General features: G+C 41.3%; 1 protein-coding gene across 1 annotated transcript in view; it reads left to right on the top strand.

Moving 5' to 3' along the window:
- Positions 1 to 19,750, top strand: part of nol10 (nucleolar protein 10) — a 35,352-nt gene that overhangs the window by 10,779 nt on the left and 4,823 nt on the right. Inside the window, exons 12-19 of the mRNA XM_046309196.1 lie at positions 2,227 to 2,293; positions 3,061 to 3,113; positions 5,075 to 5,201; positions 15,584 to 15,663; positions 15,750 to 15,848; positions 17,406 to 17,498; positions 17,719 to 17,895; positions 18,032 to 18,336. Of these exons, the coding sequence (XP_046165152.1) occupies positions 2,227 to 2,293; positions 3,061 to 3,113; positions 5,075 to 5,201; positions 15,584 to 15,663; positions 15,750 to 15,848; positions 17,406 to 17,498; positions 17,719 to 17,895; positions 18,032 to 18,336 (1,001 nt within the window). The remainder of the gene's footprint in view (positions 1 to 2,226; positions 2,294 to 3,060; positions 3,114 to 5,074; positions 5,202 to 15,583; positions 15,664 to 15,749; positions 15,849 to 17,405; positions 17,499 to 17,718; positions 17,896 to 18,031; positions 18,337 to 19,750) is intronic.

Genomic DNA, 19,750 nt, shown 5'->3' with positions numbered 1-19,750 from the left:
TAGACTAATTTATACTCTCTTTTGTGTCCTATTTGGGCCGCGGGCCTTGTGATCATTGCCCTTGCTAGTTAGATTTCTTTTACATTCCCAACCTTAGTTACAGTCCAGCAAACAATGTACCAGGCCAGCAGGGATTTACAACCTGAAAGCTATATTTTCTTGGACTACTAAGAAATGTATTGGTGAATTACATTGATCATGCATTGAACTCTATCCATCTATTCTGCCAACAATTCCTTGTCATGTAATTTTGAGTCAAATATAACCTATTTTTAAAACCTCTTATGAAGTTGGTTTTGAAGCATAGAATGGGAATTTGATCTTTTTTTACTGATTTATAATGATTGTCTGTTTGTTACATATCTGCAAAGTAGTTAAACCACTGTCAGTTCCACTTGAATTATGCGAGGAATGGTGGTGTAAACGCCTTTATGCACAAATATTTATATAATTATAATCATATCGATGTAAACTTGGAGTCACACGATGATATGTTGTGTGGTACTCCACTACGACTAATAAGCATGCTGTTTATTAGGCTACAGATCAACAACATTTTGAACTTCACAGGGTGGTGAAAATGCACGCTTGATGCTTCTTTCAAATTAACATTGAGTCTTATTCTGGTGACATGATGCTTAGCTGCAGTTTGACTAATCAAAATTATCTGTTTTTTTGTTCATAATAATGTCATCATGTAGGCTATACCCGCACTGTATCTGAGAGCTGTTGGGTAGAGCGCACATGCCAAGACCACAGTGGGCACATTTGCTATATAACTGACAAAACCATCAGTAGAGTTGAAAATGCAATGGAAACCCATTTAACTTGTATTTTTTATTCGATACATGGGAATTTAACCACTGAAGTTATTTTTATGTGCACTACGTTACCATGCACACGCTTTTATCTGCAACAAGTCTGTGTTGAAGGAAACACCCCTCTGGTGGGAAAATGCACATATTGCTTTTATGCAAATTTTAGAATATAATATATAATAGACTATTTCCGGTATGGCGACCGTGAGGTAGTAAGGTAAAGGTGATCCGCTTGGCATTCCCTTTTTTATTAAAAAAAATGTGCCTCTTAAATTTGAAAGAACTCGACTCAAAAGTCAAGAAATAACAAACATCATGTTGGCATACTCATTGTTACGGCAAATACTATATCGAGAAATAAAAACACAGCGAAAAAATGCGGTCATGGACCAAGTTGCTGATGACTCAACTAAAGTGAGTTTAGAGACACTACTAACAGAAAAAGATGAAGAAAACATCAGATCTAAACTGATATGACTGAACTGGGCAAACGTATGAAGGAGGCCGAAACCGGGTTACTTCTAGCGATAATTGCTTGAGAGAAACTCTAGAAAACCGTGGATGAACAAAAAAACAATCATTACGGGTCTTACTGACAACGTAAACGGGATGGACGACTTCAGTCACCGCTCGCTTTGGTAAATTTCCTCGAAAGCTGTGGAACAACCGGAATGGAAGAATTCCAGGAAAATGTAATACCACACAACTACTGGGCCAGGAGAACGTCACACGGGCTCCCACAATTGAATAAGCACATTCGAACAGGCTGCCCAGGAGGGGACACCAGCAGCAAAGCAAGGGGCATCATAGCAAAGTTACTTTAACTATAGGGACAAAGATAAAGTTCTATGACTGGCCATCCAAGCCTGGAAGTTGGTTGTCGGACCTTTGTATGAGGACCAACGGATCTACAGTACATCAACACCAACATGAGCAGAGACCTCTACATGAAGCGCAGAGAAATTGACACCATATGGAAAAAGCTATGGGGAAAAAATAATCCTGTTCCCTTTGATATACCCTGCACAACTACGGGTCAAATGGAAGGAAAGAAACATCACACTGAAATTAGCTAAATAAGTTACCAGATTTCTGGATAACATGGACAAGGAGAACGGTGGAAATGGCCGTGATCTATTTGTTTTAAGTAACGAACTGACAAGTGAACAAGACAACATGGTGATTGCTATGATCTCTAGACAATTCTTTTTGAATGATCAAGAGCCAATAGGTTATAAAGGCTTTTGAGTTGGTGCGAAGAATTGAAATTGCCCATATGTGGAAAAAGCATTTTTTATGTTAAACATGTCTGTGTCATTGTACACTTGGTTGATGAAAGAGAGACCACTAACACTTCACAGTGCTATAACAGATATTCTAACCATATCTTTGGTCTGTTTCACCCCAGGGAAAAGTGTTCTCCTCCATTGAGCCCCAGACGAACATCAACGACGTGTGCATCTATCCTGGTTCTGGTGAGAATCACCTCAGAAAGACTGGTCCATTCTATGAGTAATGAGCCAGATACACTAAACATTGCTTCTGTACCGATTTTTAGCTTGGAGGGTTGACCTACACTTCAGGCACTCTTATCTGCTTCGTAGTCATTTACCAGTATGCTCAACTACCACTAGATGGTGCCAAGTGACCTCATCAACAAGTCCTAAACACTTCTGCACCGAGGATATGCTTCTTTGTGAGATGGCTTGGACTTTGCTTTTGAAATAAGACTGCAACTCTATCCGTTGACAGCTTCTCTACCAGCAATTATGCCTAATTACAGCAATGTTTACTGAGCACTTGAGTTAAACTGTTTAAGACACTCATTCATGATGTAATTGCTGTAATTTCACGTAAATAGCAAATCCGCACAACCATTTGCATGGATGATTTGTTGTCAAAGGAAGATGGGAGCAAGCCAGGCTTTTGTCAGTAATGGTTACATACATTTTAACATTTAAAAATCCAACAAGGGTTTTGCTATTTCCTATTTGACTAGTCTACTGCCTGCATGCCTACTATAGTCACCCTATGTTTATGTGGGCTCTACTTTCTGCATGTTCATGCAGTTAGGCTTGTAACTAGAGTCAAACAAAACCAGCAGACAATGAGCCTTTTTGTACAGTTCCGCATAACCTTAGTTTATAGCAATGCTAACTTCAGTATGGGGAAAAGGATCTGGTTGTTTCGTTAGCTCATCTCACTCATCCACATCTTTTCTTTTTCTCTCCTAACTTCACAGGTATGCTCTTCACTGCCAATGAAGACCCTAAGATGAATACATTCTATATCCCTGTGAGTTCTACCACCCTTGCACTCCCTCAGGCCCATTTGACAGTTTGGTTTAACTGCTAGTTTTACATGCCTCGGTGTGCATGATTGGTTTGAAAGGTACATTTTCCCATGAGATAAGAGTTACTCCATGGTGTGAACTGAAACCAAACCGACCAAGGCAGTATAGAGAAGGCACGAAAGGACGATCTTTGTTTTGAGGTCTTGAGTTTTCGAGACATTCATTTGTTCAGTTTAGTGTTTACGGCATCCCCATTTGGCTGGTGTTTTATGGTCTGCAAAAAACACTAAAGGGCATTATTCATGGAAAACCTCCCACTGGGTTTTACCTAGAAAATACCCTTGTTGGAACGTGAATGTTCTTCAGCAACAGGTGGCCTTGTGCCTACCCCTATACCAGCTTTTCAGTTCTTATATAGGAAAAGTGTTTGTACATTGTTAAAAAAAAACATATTTAAAATAAAAAATAGTCTCGTTAGGAGGTTAATGTGTGTGTTTCTACGGTAAAGTAGTCTCTCTAGGAAGTTGAGGTGTGTGTACTGTAATGTAATGTCTCTGTATAGAAAGATCATGTGGTAACCCTGACGCGATTAGTTTCTGGTCCCATTCATTAACCACTGATTAGATCATTGTGATGGTGAGATACAGAAAACAAGGTCTTAAATAGCGTGTGTTTGGGGCTACAAAGAGCTTATACTGAACTTAGGAAATATTGCGTTCATCTGTTAACAGCAAACACATTCTATTTTTGGTTATTGGAGCTTTTGAATACTTCTGCAGAAAATGGAAGGCCGATATCAAACATTCACATAGCAGTGCTCAAACTGCTCTGAATAAATAGCTACATTTTTCACTCAGGTATGGTATGAACATCAATGGTAACTTCAAATATAACACAACGTTGTCACCTTGTTTGGTTTACTCATCTAATCTATCATTCATGAATTTGAGGCAGGCATATGATTCCAATTCCAGAGAGCTCCTTTCTCCCTGGTTTTTCAACTGGTGTACAAAGGCCTCCAACACATGCCTCCCTAGATGCCTACATTACAGTAGGGCAAAGTTTGGAAGTTAACATTAGCCATTTGCTCTTCAATGATTACACTGAGGAAGGGGACATTACATAGACTTTGAACTCTGATTTCATAGGACAGAACTCAGTTTGGATTGAACCCAGTGGCATTAAATTATCTTACGATGATGGGGTGATTTCAATCTGATAAGACTCATTCAATCCTTGTCGACTCATCCTCAGGATCTCGCCACGGTATCTCTGTGCATTTCTGTGCTTTCAAATTGCCCTCGATAAAATGCAATTTTGTTCATTGTCCTTAGCTCATGCCTGCCCATACCATAACCCCACCGCCACCATGGGGCATTCTGTTCCCAACGTTGACATCAGCAAACCACTCGCCCACATGAATCCATACATGTGGTCTGCGGTTGTAAGGTCAATTGGACGTACTGCTAAATTTGTTTAAATGATGTTGGAGGCTTATGGTAGAGAAATTAACATTAAATTATCTGGCATTGCTGCAGTCAGCATTCCAATTGTTTGCACCATCGATACTTGAGACATCTGTGGTATTGTCTTGTGTGACAAAATTGCGCATTTTATTGCACCTGTGTAATGGTCATGCTGTTTAATCATATTCTTGATACGTAGAATGTATGCACACATGACTGTAAGTCGCTTTGGATAAAAGCGTCTGCTAAATGGCATATATTATCCTCAGAGCCCTGAGAGGATTGGATAGGTGCAAGCAACACGGCAGAAACTACACCTAGCCAACTGGAATGTTGCCAACACCTACTTCCCTTACCAGCCCACAGCGCAGTGAAAAGAGAGAAATATATTGAATTAGAATTCTTAAAATGTTCCTTGTTCTTCATTCCTTTTCCCTCCTTCACTACATCCCTTGTTCTTTTCTCTCCTTCCTCCCCTCCATGTTGTCCCTGTGTAGGCACTGGGACCTGCTCCTCGCTGGTGCTCCTTCCTGGACAACCTGACAGAGGAGCTGGAGGAGAGCCCTGAGAGTACCGTCTACGATGACTACAAATTTGTCACCCGGAAGGACCTGGAGAACCTGGGTGAGAGTAGGGCTGTTAAGTGTAGAGGTTGACCGATTATGAGTTTTCAACACCGATACCAATTATTGGAGGACCCAAAAAAAAGCTGATACTGATTAATCTGACGATTAAAAAAAAAAAAACATGTATTTGTAAGAATGACAATTACAACAATACTGAATGAACACTTATTTTAACTTAATATAATACATCAATAAAATCAATTTAGCCTCAAATAAATAATGAAACATGTTCAATTTGATTTAAATAATGCATCGACAACAGCCACCCTCGAAGCAGCGTTACCCATGCAGAGCAAGGGGAACAACTACTCCAAGTCTCAGAGCGAGTGACGTTTGAAACGCTATTAGCGCGCATCCCGCTAACTAGCTAGCCATTTCACATCGGTTACACCAGCCTAATCTCAGAAGTTGATAGGCTTGAAATCATAAACAGAGCAATGCTTGAAGCATTGCGAAGAGCTGCTGGCAAAATGCACGAAAGTGCTGTTCGAATGAATGCTTACAAGCCTGCTAGTGCCTACCATCGCTCAGTCAGACTGCTCTATCAAATCATAGACTTAATTATAACATAATAACACACAGAAATACAAGCCGTAGGTCATTAATATGGTCGAATCCGGAAACTATAATCTCGAAAACAAAACGTTTATTCTTTCAGTGAAATACGGAACCTTTCCGTATTTTATCTAACGGGTGGCATCCGTCATTGAAAATAAGAATGTGTTCTTAAATAAAGGTGTAAAAAAATAATAATGGTCGTCCAAAAATACAGATTTCCGATTGTTATGAAAATTTTAAACCGGCCCTAATTAATCGGCCATTCCGATTAATCGGTCGACCTCTAGTTAAGTGCATAGATTACATGTATTTTCCCCCAGCCCCTGCTTCGAGACTGATGCATGATAATGGTCCATTCTAAATCCAAACACATTTCACACACTTTATTTGGTATATGTAAAGATAAGATCATATCAAGAATAGTCTGATGGGTGACAATATTAGATATTAGATATTAGAATATATTATCACTTGTGAATTATCACTTGTGAATAATGCTCAGTTTGTGTGCAGTAAGGCAAGAAACGGCACGTGCCTTTTCCCCCGACTTTAAAAAATAATAATCGCACACCACATGTAGCCTAGCCCATAGGCCTATATGTTTTGATAAGGTTTGTATCACAACTAAAGTGGCCAAATATCTTCTTCACAATTATGTACATTAATCCGCTTTACCAAGGGGGGTAGAGCCTAATTTGCATACAAACTCAACGCGAGTTTCAAGTTTGGGGAAGATTATTTTCACCATAAAAATGCTTCTTTATAATTAAAGCATTACATGCATAATCACATTTGCAGTTAGTTTTGAGAATGGTGTTTTCCCGCTAATAGATTGCATTTTGGAACATTCACGCTTATAGCCTACTGCCGTATAATGTGAAGAAATAGCCTAATAGTTCACTTTTTAAGCTAAACGTATTGATTTGTTGCGTCAGCCCTGTTTTTAGAAGGATTTTGATTCTAGTGGTTGAACTCATTTGGGATCTATCATGTCCCACAACTATCCAAGACTATGTTTGAATATTTCTTTCTCACACACAATAGAAAAGTCAACTTTTTGTACTATGGGGGATAGTAGATTGACATAAACTAGTGTTTTTGCTGTTTGTTAGGCCTACTCATCTTGTTTGCTGACAAAAAGTAAATGTGGACAGTTTTTCCAACATCTTCAATATACGCCTCAGAATTCAATAAGGACGCCACGCAGTTACTTCCCCAATGGATCTGTCTTCACTTGTAGCCTGTGAGAAGGACCCGATCACGTGATGGATATTGGCTAATAAGAATTGAGATACAGTGTATTCGAGAAGTATTCAGACCCCTTCCCTTTTCCAAATTTTGTTTTGTTACAGCCTTATTCTAAAATAGGTGAAAAAACATTTCCCCATCAATCTACACACAATACCCCATAACAACAAAGCAAAAACAGTTAAAAAAAATAAATACAAGTGAAATATTACATTTACATAAGTCTTGGGTATGACGCTACAAGCTTGGCACGCCTGTATTTGGGGAGTTTCTCCTATTCTCCTCTGCAGATCCTCTCAAGCTCTATCAGGTTGGATGGGGAGTGTCGCTGCACAGCTATTTTCAGGTCTCTCCAGAGATATTCGATTGGGTTCGGGCTCTGGCTCGGCCACTCAAGTACATTCAGAGACTTGTTCCCGAAGCCACCCCTGCATTGTCTTGACTGTGTGCTTAGGGTTGTTGTTCTGTTGGAAGGTTAACCTTTGTCCCAGTTTGAGGTCCTGAGTGTTCTGGAGCAGGTTTTCATCAAGGATCTCTCTGTACTTTGCTCCGTTCATCTTTCCCTTGATCCTGACTATTCTCCCAGTCCCTGCCGCTGAAAAACATCCCCACAGCATGACCCTGCCACTACCATGCTTCACTGTAGGGACGATGCCAGGTTTCTTCCAGACGTGATGCTTGGCATTCAGGAAAAAGAGTTCAATCTTGGTTTCATCAGACCAGAGAATCTTGTTTCTCATGGTCTGAGAGTCCTTTAGGTGCCTTTTGGCAAACTCCAAGCGGGCTGTCATGTGCCTTTTACAGTGGGGTGGCTTCAGTCTTGCCAATTTACCATTTTTAAGGCCTGTTTGTTGGAGTGCTGCAGAGATGATTGTCCCTCTGGAAGGTTCTCCCATCTCCACAGAAGAACTCTGGATCTCTGTCAGAGTGATCATTGGGTTCTTGGTCACCTCCATGACTAAGGTTCTTCTCCCATGATTGCTCAGTTTGGCCGGGCGGCTAACTCTAGGAAGAGTCTGGGTGGTTCCAAACTTCTTCCATTTAAGAATCATGGAGGCCACTGTTCTTGGGGACCTTCAATGCGGCAGAATTATTTTTGTACCCTCCCCAAGTTCTGTGCCTCGACACAATCCTGTCTGAGTTCTACGGACAATTCCTTTGACCTCAGTGCATGGCAGAGCAAAACAAGCAATATCAACTGTGGGACCTTATATAGACAGATGTGTGCCTTTCCAAATCATGTCCAATCAATTGAATTTAGCACAGGTGGACGCCAATCAAGTTGTAGAAACATCACAATGGAAACAGGATGCACCTGAGCTCAATTTCGAGTCTCATGAATACTGAATACTTATGTAAATAAGGTATTTCTGTTCTTATTTTTAAAACATTTGCAAACATTTCTAAAAAAACATGTTTTGTTTTTATTAGCTATTGTGTGTAGATGTATATAAAATATATATATATATATTAATACATTTTCGAATAAGGCTGTAACATAACAAAATGTGGAAAGAGTTTAGGTGTCCGAATACTTTCTGAATGCACTGTGTCTGAGAGAGCCATGTGAGTGAGAGGTTCTTCGGCGCATGCGACCTGGAGAAGGGTATTATTACATTCAGCCCACAGGCACAACGACCGCTGGTTATAAAAGGCATGGATTTTTTTAGGGGGTATTACGGCCACACAAAGGGGATGCTGCTGGAAAATTTGAGGCATTATCAAGTGCTTGTCAAATTATGAATGAGAAACTGATGAAGTGTGTGCACCCTGCGCAAAAGATAAAGCAGAGCCTTTCATGCGAATTATTTCAACTCATCATTATTCACATCATGCAGCCTTATAATGTATTAAAAACAAATAGCGTAATGTTTGTATCACAACTAAGATTGCATAAATAACTCTAAATTAAGCATATAGGAGGACCTGTTTCTTTGTTAACCCCTCTATGATATGTTAACCCCTCTACGATAGGGGATGCTTGCGTCCCACTTGGCCAAAATCCAGGGAAAATGCAGCGCGGCAAATTAAAATAAAATGAAATAAAAATCTAACTTTCATTAACCTCTTGCTCCTACCTGGCACGCAGGCGTCCCATCTAGACATCTGGAAATGCAAATGCGCTACGCTAAATGCTAATAGTACTAGTTAAAACTCAAACGTTCATTAAAATACACATGCAGGGTATTGCATGTGTATTGAATTAAAGCTACACTCGTTGTGAATCCAGGCAACAAGTCAGATTTTTAAAATGCTTTTCGGCGAAAGCATGAGAAGCTATTATCTGATAGCATGTAACACCCCAAAAGACCTGCAGGGGACGTAAACAAAATAATTAGCATAGTCGTCGCTACACAAGCCGCACAACAAAAAAAACATTCATTACCTTTGACCATCTTCTTTGTTGGCACTCCTAGATGTCCCATAATCACTATTGGGTCTTTTTTTCTGATTAAATCGGTTCATATATAGCCTAGATATCGATCTATGAAGACTGTGTGATAAATGGAAAAAAATAGCATCTTATAACGTAACGTCATTTTTTTAAATGAAAAAAGTCGACGATAAACTTTCAAAAAACACTTCGAAATACTTTTGTAATGCAACTTTAGGTATTAGTAGACGTTAATAAGCGATCAAATTGATCACGAGGCAAAGTATATTCTTTAACTGTCCGTCTGGAAATAATGTCCGGGTAAATCTCAACCAAAATATCCGGTCAGAGACCGGAAGAAATGCGCTGCCTTGCATCTGTTTGACCAAGAAACAAATAGTAGGCAAATGACAAGACCTTAGACAACGTGTGGAAGCTGTAGGTAATTGCAACCTCAGCCCCATTAAATGTGGTTCACCTTTATCAATGGGTTCAAGTCGCGCATGGATATATTTTTCCATTTTCAGTGATCAGATTTTCCTGCACTTTTCGATGAAACGCACGTTCTGTTATAGTCACAGCCGTGATTTAACCAGTTTTATAAACTGAGTGTTTTCTATCCACACATACTAATCATATGCATATACTATATTCCTGGCATGAGCAGCAGGGCGCTGAAATGTTGCGCGATTTTTAACAATGTTCGAAAAAGTAGGGGGTAGGAGTAACAGGTTAAATCACACATGTAAGATACTAAGTTAAAGCTACACTCATTGTGAATCCAGCCAACATGTCAGATTTAAAAAAGGCATTTTGGCGAAAGCATAAGAAGCTTTTATCTGATGATAGCACAACAGTAAACAAAGAGAGTAGCATATGTCAACCCTGCAGATGCTACACTAAACGCAGAAATAAAATATAAAACATGCCTTACCTTTGACGAGCTTCTTTTGTTGGCACTCCAATATGTCCCATAAACATCACAATTGGTCCTTTTGTTCGATTAATTCAGTCCATATATATCCAAAATGTCCATTTATTTGGCGCGTTTGATCCAGAAAAAAACAGCTTCCAATTTGCACAACGTCACTACAAAATATCTCAAAAGTTGCCTGTAAACTTTGCCAAAACATTTCAAACTACTTTTGTAATACAACTTTAGGTATTTTTAAACGTTAATAATCGATCAAATTGAAGACGGGTCTATCTGTGCTCAATACATGAAGACAACAAACCAACGCTACTTTTCAAGTCTTGCGCAACTCTCAACAGTGTTACCCAGTTCCTAGATGGCCGTACTTCTTCATTGCACAAAGGAATAACCTCAACCAAATTCCAAGGACTGGTGACATCCAGTGGAAGCTGTAGGAACTGAGAACAAGTGCCTAAGAAATATAGTTTCCCAATGAGAAATCACTGAACAGACAGAGACATCAAAAAAGTCATTCAGAACGGTTAGTCCTCTGGGTTTTGCCTGCTACATAAGTTCTGTTATACTCACAGACATGATTCAAACAGTTTTCGAAACTTCAGTGTTTTCTATCCAAATCTACTAATAATATGCATATCTTATATTCTTGGCATGAGTAGCAGGAAGTTGAAATTGGGCACGCTATTTATCCAAAAGTGAAAATGTTGCCCCCTAGACCTTAAGAAGTTAACCGCTCAACACAGACTAGCACAGACTAGCTGCATATGCGCACTCCCTAAATCGTTTGGGTTATTCTGCTATGTTCAATTGTATTCTTCATACTGTAAAATAATGCGACGGAATTCTAAGCAAATCTTGTCTGCTAAATGAAGTATGGCCCACAGCCATATTGCATCGCCAGATCAGGACCGAACATAAGGACAACTCAAGAGTATGCTATTTTGTTCTTCTGAAATAGACTACATTTTCATCATATCATGTTTCTTTAGACCTGTCTACAATAAATAATGGATTTATTGTGAAGGTGTAGGCTATATTGCAGGGATTTATTAGACTTTTTTTACGTTTCGATTTTAGGCTGTGCATAGAAGCCAAGAGATATTAAATGTTTTTGTTAATTAATGGCCGGCAGTTATTTTCTTGACAATCACCAGCTGACAAAATGTCACTACCGCCCCAGCCCTAGGTGAGAGGGGGGTAGAGATTTGTTCCTCTAAGATCTCCAGAAATACAAGTGCCTATTGAATTGAGCATTCAAGTTATTTTAGGCCTACAGGTCCTAGGGAAATTTCCAGGGCTGTCTACACTACACTTGCCATTCAGTGGAGACCATTTTGAATTTAGGCATATTGAGGCAACACAAAGGCCCGGTGTAAAAGTCCCTCCTAAAAATGAACGGTAGGGGAAACACTGTCGGAATGGAGAGAGAAATTAAGAGATGGAATAAGGGATAGTGAGAGATAAAGGGGTGGCGAACAGAAGGGTTGAAAGAACAGAAGAATGCTTGGGTTAGCACTAAAGAGATCAAATGACAAAGACGAGAAATTCAGTTGGTTGGGGAGGAATAAAAGGAGGGGGAGAGTGAGAGGGTGAGAGAGGGCAGGAGGGAGGGGTGGAGTAGATTAGGGGGGAAGGGGAGTTCAGTTCACTGCAGCTGTGAAATGTCCTTGTTATGTAACAGACAGGCTAGGCTGCCAGACGGATAGTGAGATTTCTGGGGAAAGGGTTGGGGAGTAACTGATTACATGTAATCTGATTACAAAACAGCTAACTGTAATCTGGCCAGTGTAGGCGGTCATTGTAAATAAGAGTTCTTAACTGACTTGCCTAGTTAAATTAAATACGTTCCGTTACCAGCAAAAATATTGTAATTAGATTACAAACACTTTTGAAATATTGATTATTACTTCTTGGATTACTTTTAAATTCTTTCTCAGTGACATTCAATTCAGCATTGAAAATGGGCACAAGATGAAGTTTGTTCCACCTGAGCAAGTCTGACCACAGGTCAGAGAGCACTATGATGACACACCAAATGTGTTTGATGGATGCTTTTTGTCTTCTAATGCCTCTTAAAATGAAAGTAATCCAAAAGTAACGGAAATGAATCGGATAACCTTACTGAGTTTGGGTAATCCAAAAGTTACGTTACTGTTTACAATTTTGGACAGGTACCTACTAACTGTAACCAATTACACTTACAAAGTAACCTAGCCAACCCTGGTCCTTGCGTGCCTCAACTCCCACACATTCCTGAATTAAAGTGGCCTTCTGGAATGAAACTAAGCAGAGACTAAAAAGCCTCATTGCAGTCACTAACTCAACTTCATTCAGAGCTTAAAGAATTGTGGGTGGAGACGGATGTTACAAAACTTTATCTAAATGCTCTCAAAAGGTGTCTTGCCAAATAGCTGAAAAGGCCAAGTTAGCAGAATCTAGCACAAAATGAAACAAGCTTTCATTACAGTCCTGTTGACAAAAGTTTTTCTTTAGCATACACTTGATTATTAAAGTCTGTAATATGAAGTAAAAGCTTAATGATTGTAAAACCCACTACTAAGTATATGCCTACCCTATGTTCCCTACTGTCCTGAATGTGTCAGTTTAAATGGGAACAACCAGCCTGTTGAAAGAAGCAGATGTCTGCAGATATCTATAGTCTTATGCCATTTTCTTACAGCACATTCCAGTAGGCTGCTTCTCAAAGTTAAAGGGATAGTTCACCCAAATTACATTAGTTTCCTTACCCTTTAAGCCAGTGGTATTCAAAATCAGGTACGGTGGGGCCATCAAATTTAAATAAAACTATATTTTTGTATGGGGAACCAAAAATGAACCGTACAGATTATTTTATGGGACAATATACAAAAGTTTTGAAAAAAGATACATTTGCAAAATACAATTTCATTAAGTAAATTTATTTATTGCTTCTCTTAATTTTGATAAGAGATGAATATGTACTGAATTGAAGGTTATTTGTTGATGTGAAAATTAACATTTACAACATTAGATTTGTGGTGGGGTCGACACAATTTCTGGCGAAAACAATTGTGTCCCCACTGAAAAGGGTTGAATACCACTGTTGGAAGCGGTCTATGGACAAGGTATGACAGCAATCTATGCTTTGGTTCAGCTTCCCTGGCACTTCCTGGTCATAAATCCCATTCATGTCATGGTACCGATATTAGCATTTTACGCGCATCATGTTCAAATCTTCTATAAGTGATGTCGTTGAGCTTCACAATCAATTTTAGATACTTTCAGATGAATTGGACATGATGCGTGAAAAATGCTAATATTGGTACCATGACTTGAATGGGGCTTTTGCCACAACTGCTAAAACGTTAGCATTTGAAAACGGTGCCAGGGAAATTATAACAAAGGAACTCCCCACATCTGGTTGTCTAAGACTTAATTGAAAGGAAAAAACAAGAACCTGTAGACACTAGGCCCTCCATGGAATGAGTTTGACATCCCTGGCTTACAGGGTAAGAAAACCAATGTGTAATTTAGTCGTTTGGGTGAACTATCTCTTTAATTAATAATCCTTACTGGGCTTGGCAATACACGTCACCAATTTGGAAGAGCACCAATATTTTATGTTTCAGGTGACATGTAGCCTGCCTCAGGGAGGTTGAATATAGAGACACTGTAAATAAAATATACACTGCTCAAAAAAATAAAGGGAACACTAAAATAACACATTCTAGATCTGAATGAATTAAATATTCTTATTAAATACTTTTTTCTTTACGTAGTTGAATGTGCTGACAACAAAATCACACAAATGATCAATGGAAATCAAATTTATCAACCCATGGAGGTCTGGATTTGGAGTCACAGTCAAAATTAAAGTGGAAAACCACACTACAGGCTGATCCAACTTTGATGTAATGTCCTTAAAACAAGTCAAAATGAGGCTCAGTAGTGTGTGTGGCCTCCACGTGCCTGTATGACCTCCTTACAATGCCTGGGCATGCTCCTGATGAGGTGGCGGATGGTCTCCTGAGGGATAAAAGCATCTGCCAACTCCTGGACAGTCTCTGGTGCAACGTGGCGTTGGTGGATGGAGCGAGACAAGATGTCCCAGATGTGCTAAATTGGATTCAGGTCTGGGGAACGGGCAGGCCAGTCCATAGCATCAATGCCTTCCTCTTGCAGGAACTGCTGACACACTCCAGCCACATGAGGTCTAGCATTGTCTTGCATTAGGAGGAACCCAGGGCCAACCGCACCAGCATATGGTCTCACAAGGGGTGTCTGAGGATCTCATCTCGGTACTTAATGGCAGTCAGGCTACCTCTGGCGAGCACATGGAGGGCTGTGCGGCCCCCCAAAGAAATGCCACCCCACACCATGACTGACCCACCGCCAAACCGGTCATGCTGGAGGATGTTGCAGGCAGCAGAACGTTCTCCACGACGTCTCCAGACTCTGTCACGTGCTCAGTGTGAACCTGCTTTCATCTGTGAAGAGCACAGGGCGACAGTGGTGAATTTGCCAATCTTGATGTTCTCTGGCAAATGCCAAACGTCCTGCACGGTGTTGGGCTGTAAGGACAACCCCCACCTGTGGACGTTGGGCCCTCATACCACCCTCATGGAGTCTGTTTCTGACCGTTTGAGCAAACGCATGCACATTTGGTCATTTTGCAGGGCTCTGGCAGTGCTCCTCCTGCTCCTCCTTGCACAAAGGTGGAGGTAGCGGTCCTGCTGCTGGGTTGTTGCCCTCCTACGTCTCCTGATGTACTGGCCTGTCTCCTGGTAGCGCCTCCATGCTCTGGACACTACGCTGACAGACACAGCAAACCTTCTTGCCACATCTCGCATTGATGTGCCATCCTGGATGAGCTGCACTACCTAAGCCACTTATGTGGGTTGTAGACTCCGTCTCATGCTACCACTAGAGTGAACATCAGCCAGGAAGCATAGGAACTGAGAAGTGGTCTTTGGTCACCACCTGCAAAACCACTCCTTTATTGGGGGTGTCTTGCTAATTGCCTATAATTTCCACCTGTTGTCTATTCCATTTGCACAACAGCGTGTGGAATTTATTGTCAATCAGTGGTGCTTCCTAAGTGGACAGTTTGAATTCACAGAAGTGTGATTGACTTGGAGTTACATTATGTTGTTTAAGTGTTCCCTTTATTTTTTTAGCATTGTATAAATCAACAATCATTATACAAATGTATAATGTAGCTGTTTACTCATGTTATGCAAATATGTACATTTCATGTACATATAATGTATAATGTTATGTTCAACCATAGGTCTGTCTCACCTGGTGGGATCTGCTCTCCTGCGGGCATACATGCACGGCTTCTTCATGGACATCAGACTGTACCACAAGGTAGGTTGGGTAGTTGTGCATATTCTTAGTTAATTGTTGATGTTACAGAGTTGTGTTTTTAAATACATTTTGTGTGATTTGTCCAGGTGAAGACCATGGCCAATCCGTTTGCCTATGAGGAGTACCGCAAGGACAAGATTCGCCAGAAGATAGAAGAGTCCAGGGCCCAGAGAGTACAAATCAAGGTGGGATATCGTACTCTTGTCTGGCTGTTAAAAACATACATTCAGACAGACTGGATATGGTGACAAATGATGTTTTCTAAGAAGTATATACAGTTGAAGTCGGATGTTTACATACACTTAGGTTGGAGTCATTAAAACTCATTTTTCAACCACTCCACAAATGTCTTGTTAACAAACTATAGTTTTGGCAAGTTGGTTAGGACATCTACTTTGTGCATGACACAAGTAATTTTTCCAACAATTGTTTACAGACAGATTATTTCACTTATAATTCACAATTCCAGTGGGACAGAAGTTTACATACACTAACACAGAACCCAAACCGGCTGCGCGCATGCGCCATCGTGCATAAATGTATTTTGTCCCCGCACACCAATAGTACGCAAGTATAAACACCATGGGACCACGCAGCCGTCATACCGCTCAGGAAGGAGATGCGTTCTGTCAGAGATTAAAGTACTTTGGTGCGAAAAGTGCAAATCAATCCCAGAACAACAGCAAAGGACATTGTGAAGATGCTGGAGGAAACAGGTACAAAAGTATCTATATCCACAGTAAAACGAGTCCTATATCGACATAACCTGAAAGGCTACTCAGAAAATAAGAAGCCACTGCTCCAAAACTGCCATAAAAAAGCCAGACTACGGTTTGCAACTGCACATGGGGACAAAGATCGTACTTTTTGGAGAAATGTCCTCTGGTTTGATGAAACAAAAATAGAACTGTTTGGTCATAATGACCATCGTTAACTGTACTTCAACTGTACTTACTCATCCTCATACTCTGGGTTAAGGGGGAGGCTTGCAAGCCGAAGAACACCATCCCAACCGTGAAGCACGGGGTTGGCGGCAGCATGTTGTGGGGGTGCTTTGCTGCAGGAGGAGGGACTGGTGCACTTCACAAAATAGATGGCATCATGAGGAATGAAAATTATGTGGATATATTGAAGCAACATCGCAAGACATTAAAGATTGGTCGCAAATGGGTCTTCCAAATGGACAATGACCCTAAGCATACTTCCAAAGTTGTGACAAAATGGCTTAAGGACAAAGTCAAGGTACTGGAGTGGCCATCACAAAGCCCTGACCTCAATCCTATAGAACATTTGGGGGCAGAACTGAAAAAGCATGTGCGAGCAAGGAGACTTACAAACCTGACTCGGTTACACCAGCTCTGTCAGGAGGAAAGGGAGAAAATTTACCCAACTTATTGTGGGAAGCTTGTGGAAGGCTACAAGAAACGTTTGACCCAAGTTAAACAATTTAAAGGCAATGCTACCAAATACTAATTGAGTGTATGTAAACTTCTGACCCACTGGGAATGTGATGAAATAAATAAAAGTTGATATAATTCATTATCTTTACTATTATTCTGACATTTCACATTCTTAAAATAGTGGTGATCCTAACTGACCTAAGACAGGAACTTTATACTTGGAGTAAATGTCAGGAATTGTGAAAAACTAAGTTTAAATGTATTTGGCTAAGGTGTATGTAAACTTAAACTGTATAGCTAATATATTGTTTGTTGTATGAATGTTCTATGTTGCTGAGACAGAAGCTGCCCAAGGTGAACAAGGAGCTGGCTCTCAAACTGATGGAGGAGGGAGACGACGAGGCAGAACTGTCTGCCAGGAAGAAGAAGGGCAAGGTAGGAGCACATGTACTTGCACACATAGTTCACATACTACTGGTCTGGTCTACAATTGATGACGACTTCCGAGCTGTAGGCTGGGTTTATATAGTTTTGGTTCTAAGGTAATCTAGAGGAAACTGGTATGTATATCTGCAATATACTCATCTAGCGAATGTCAGCTGCCTAAGCTGTCAATCAAATCCTTTCTCTCCCTCTCTCTCTGCCCCTCTGCCAGGCTCTCCCCAGCATCCTTAGTGACGAGCGTTTCCAGGTGATGTTTGAGAACCCAGACTACCAGGTGGAGGAGCAGAGTGAGGAGTTCCGCCTGCTCAACCCCATTGTGTCCAAAGTGGGCCAGAAGAGGAGGAAGAAGCTGCGGCTGCTAGCCAAGCAGGCCACAGACGCCGAAAATGTAACGATGCTAGATAGCTAGCGTACTACCCCTACTGAAGTTTGACACCCACTATGGAATATGACTTTCAGTGTGAACAACCTTTCTACCCTTTCTAATTCTGCAATGCCACACCCTACCTCTTCTTCCTCTGCAGGCGGAGGCAGACCAGGAAGAGGAGGAACCAGAGGGGCGTGGCAGCTCAGACGAGAGTTCTGATGATGATAAAAGCTGGGTGGACGAGGTCAGGGAGCAGCGGCGCCTCATATATGAGGAGGGGAGGGACCGCAGGCGGCAGGAGAGGAAACAGCAGGACCGCAACACCACCCTGCTGGACCAGGACTCCACCCAGAACAATGCCCAGGGCAAGAAACCGTGTCAGCAGCCCCGCTTCTTCCAGATCAAGGCTGGTGAGGAGTTCCGCAGCTTCGGGGATGTGGCGCGCAAGCAGAAATTGCAGAAGTGAGTACAGTTTTTAGTTTTTTTCAAGTGAGCTTCTGGTGATGTTCTCTAGTCTCTACGAACAACCTCTGAACCATAATATTTTGAATAGATGCCACAGAGTACTACAGCGATTGCATCAAATGCTATGGATTTTCCCATTGTTACTGTCATTCAACAGAAATAAATCACCCCTCACATGGACATGGCACATAGAGTATATAATAGGGCTGCACGATATTGTAAACAAATGTTTTTTAACAAATATTGCGATTTATTATTTGACGTGGAATATAAACTCAGCAAAAAAGAAACATCCCTTTTTCAGGACCCTGTCTTTCAAAGATAAGTCGTAAAAAATAAAATAACTTCACAGATCTTCATTGTAAAGGGTTTAAACACTGTTTCCCATGCTTGTTCAATGAACCATAAACAATTAATGAACATGCACCTGTGGAACGGTCGTTAAGACACTAACAGCTTACAGACGGTATGCAATTAAGGTCACAGTTATGTAAACTTAGGACACTAAAGAGGCCTTTCTACTGAGTCTGAAAAACACCAAAAGAAAGATGCCCAGGGTTCCTGCTCACCTGTGTGAATGTGCCTTAGGCATGCTGCAAGGAGGCATGAGGACTGCAGATGAGGCCAGGGCAATCAATTGAAATGTCCGTACTGTGAGACATCTAAGACAGCGCCACAGGGAGACAGGACGGACAGCTGATCATCCTCGCAGTGGCAGACCACGTGTAACACCTGCACAGGATCGGTAAATCCAAACATCACACCCGCGGGACAGGTACAGGATTGCAACAACAACTGCTGAGTTAAACCAGGAATGCACAATCCCTCCATCAGTGCTCAGACTGTCCGCAATAGACTGAGAGAGGCTGGACTGAGGGCTTGTAGGCCTGTTGTAAGGCAGGTCCTCACCAGACATCACCGGAAACAATGTCGCCTATGGGCACAAACCCACCGTCGCTGGACCAGACAGGACTGGCAAAAAGTGCTCTTCACTGAGGAGTCGCGGTTTTGTCTCGCCAGGGGTGATGGTTGGATTTGCATTTATCGTCGAAGGAATGAGCGTTACACCAAGGCCTGTACTCTGGAGCGGGATTGATTTGGAGGTGGAGGGTCCATCATGGTCTGGGGTGGTGTGTCACAGCATCATTGGACTGAGCTTGTTGTCATTGCAGGCAATCTCAACGCTGTGCGTTACAGTGAAGACGTCTTCCTCCCTCATGTGGTACCCTTTCTGCAGGCTCATCCTGACATGACCCTCCAGCATTACAATGCCACCAGCCGTACTGCTCGTTCTGTGTGTGATTTCCTGCAAGACAGGAATGTCAGTTCTGCCATGGCCAGCGAAGAGCCCGGATCTCAATCCCATTGAGCACGTCTAGGACCTGTTGGACGGGGGGGTGAGGCCTAGGGC

The sequence above is a fragment of the Oncorhynchus gorbuscha genome, linkage group LG17 (assembly GCF_021184085.1).
Source record: "Oncorhynchus gorbuscha isolate QuinsamMale2020 ecotype Even-year linkage group LG17, OgorEven_v1.0, whole genome shotgun sequence".
NCBI classification, from domain to species: domain Eukaryota; kingdom Metazoa; phylum Chordata; class Actinopteri; order Salmoniformes; family Salmonidae; genus Oncorhynchus; species Oncorhynchus gorbuscha.
This window is presented reverse-complemented; position numbering and strand designations above follow the sequence as displayed.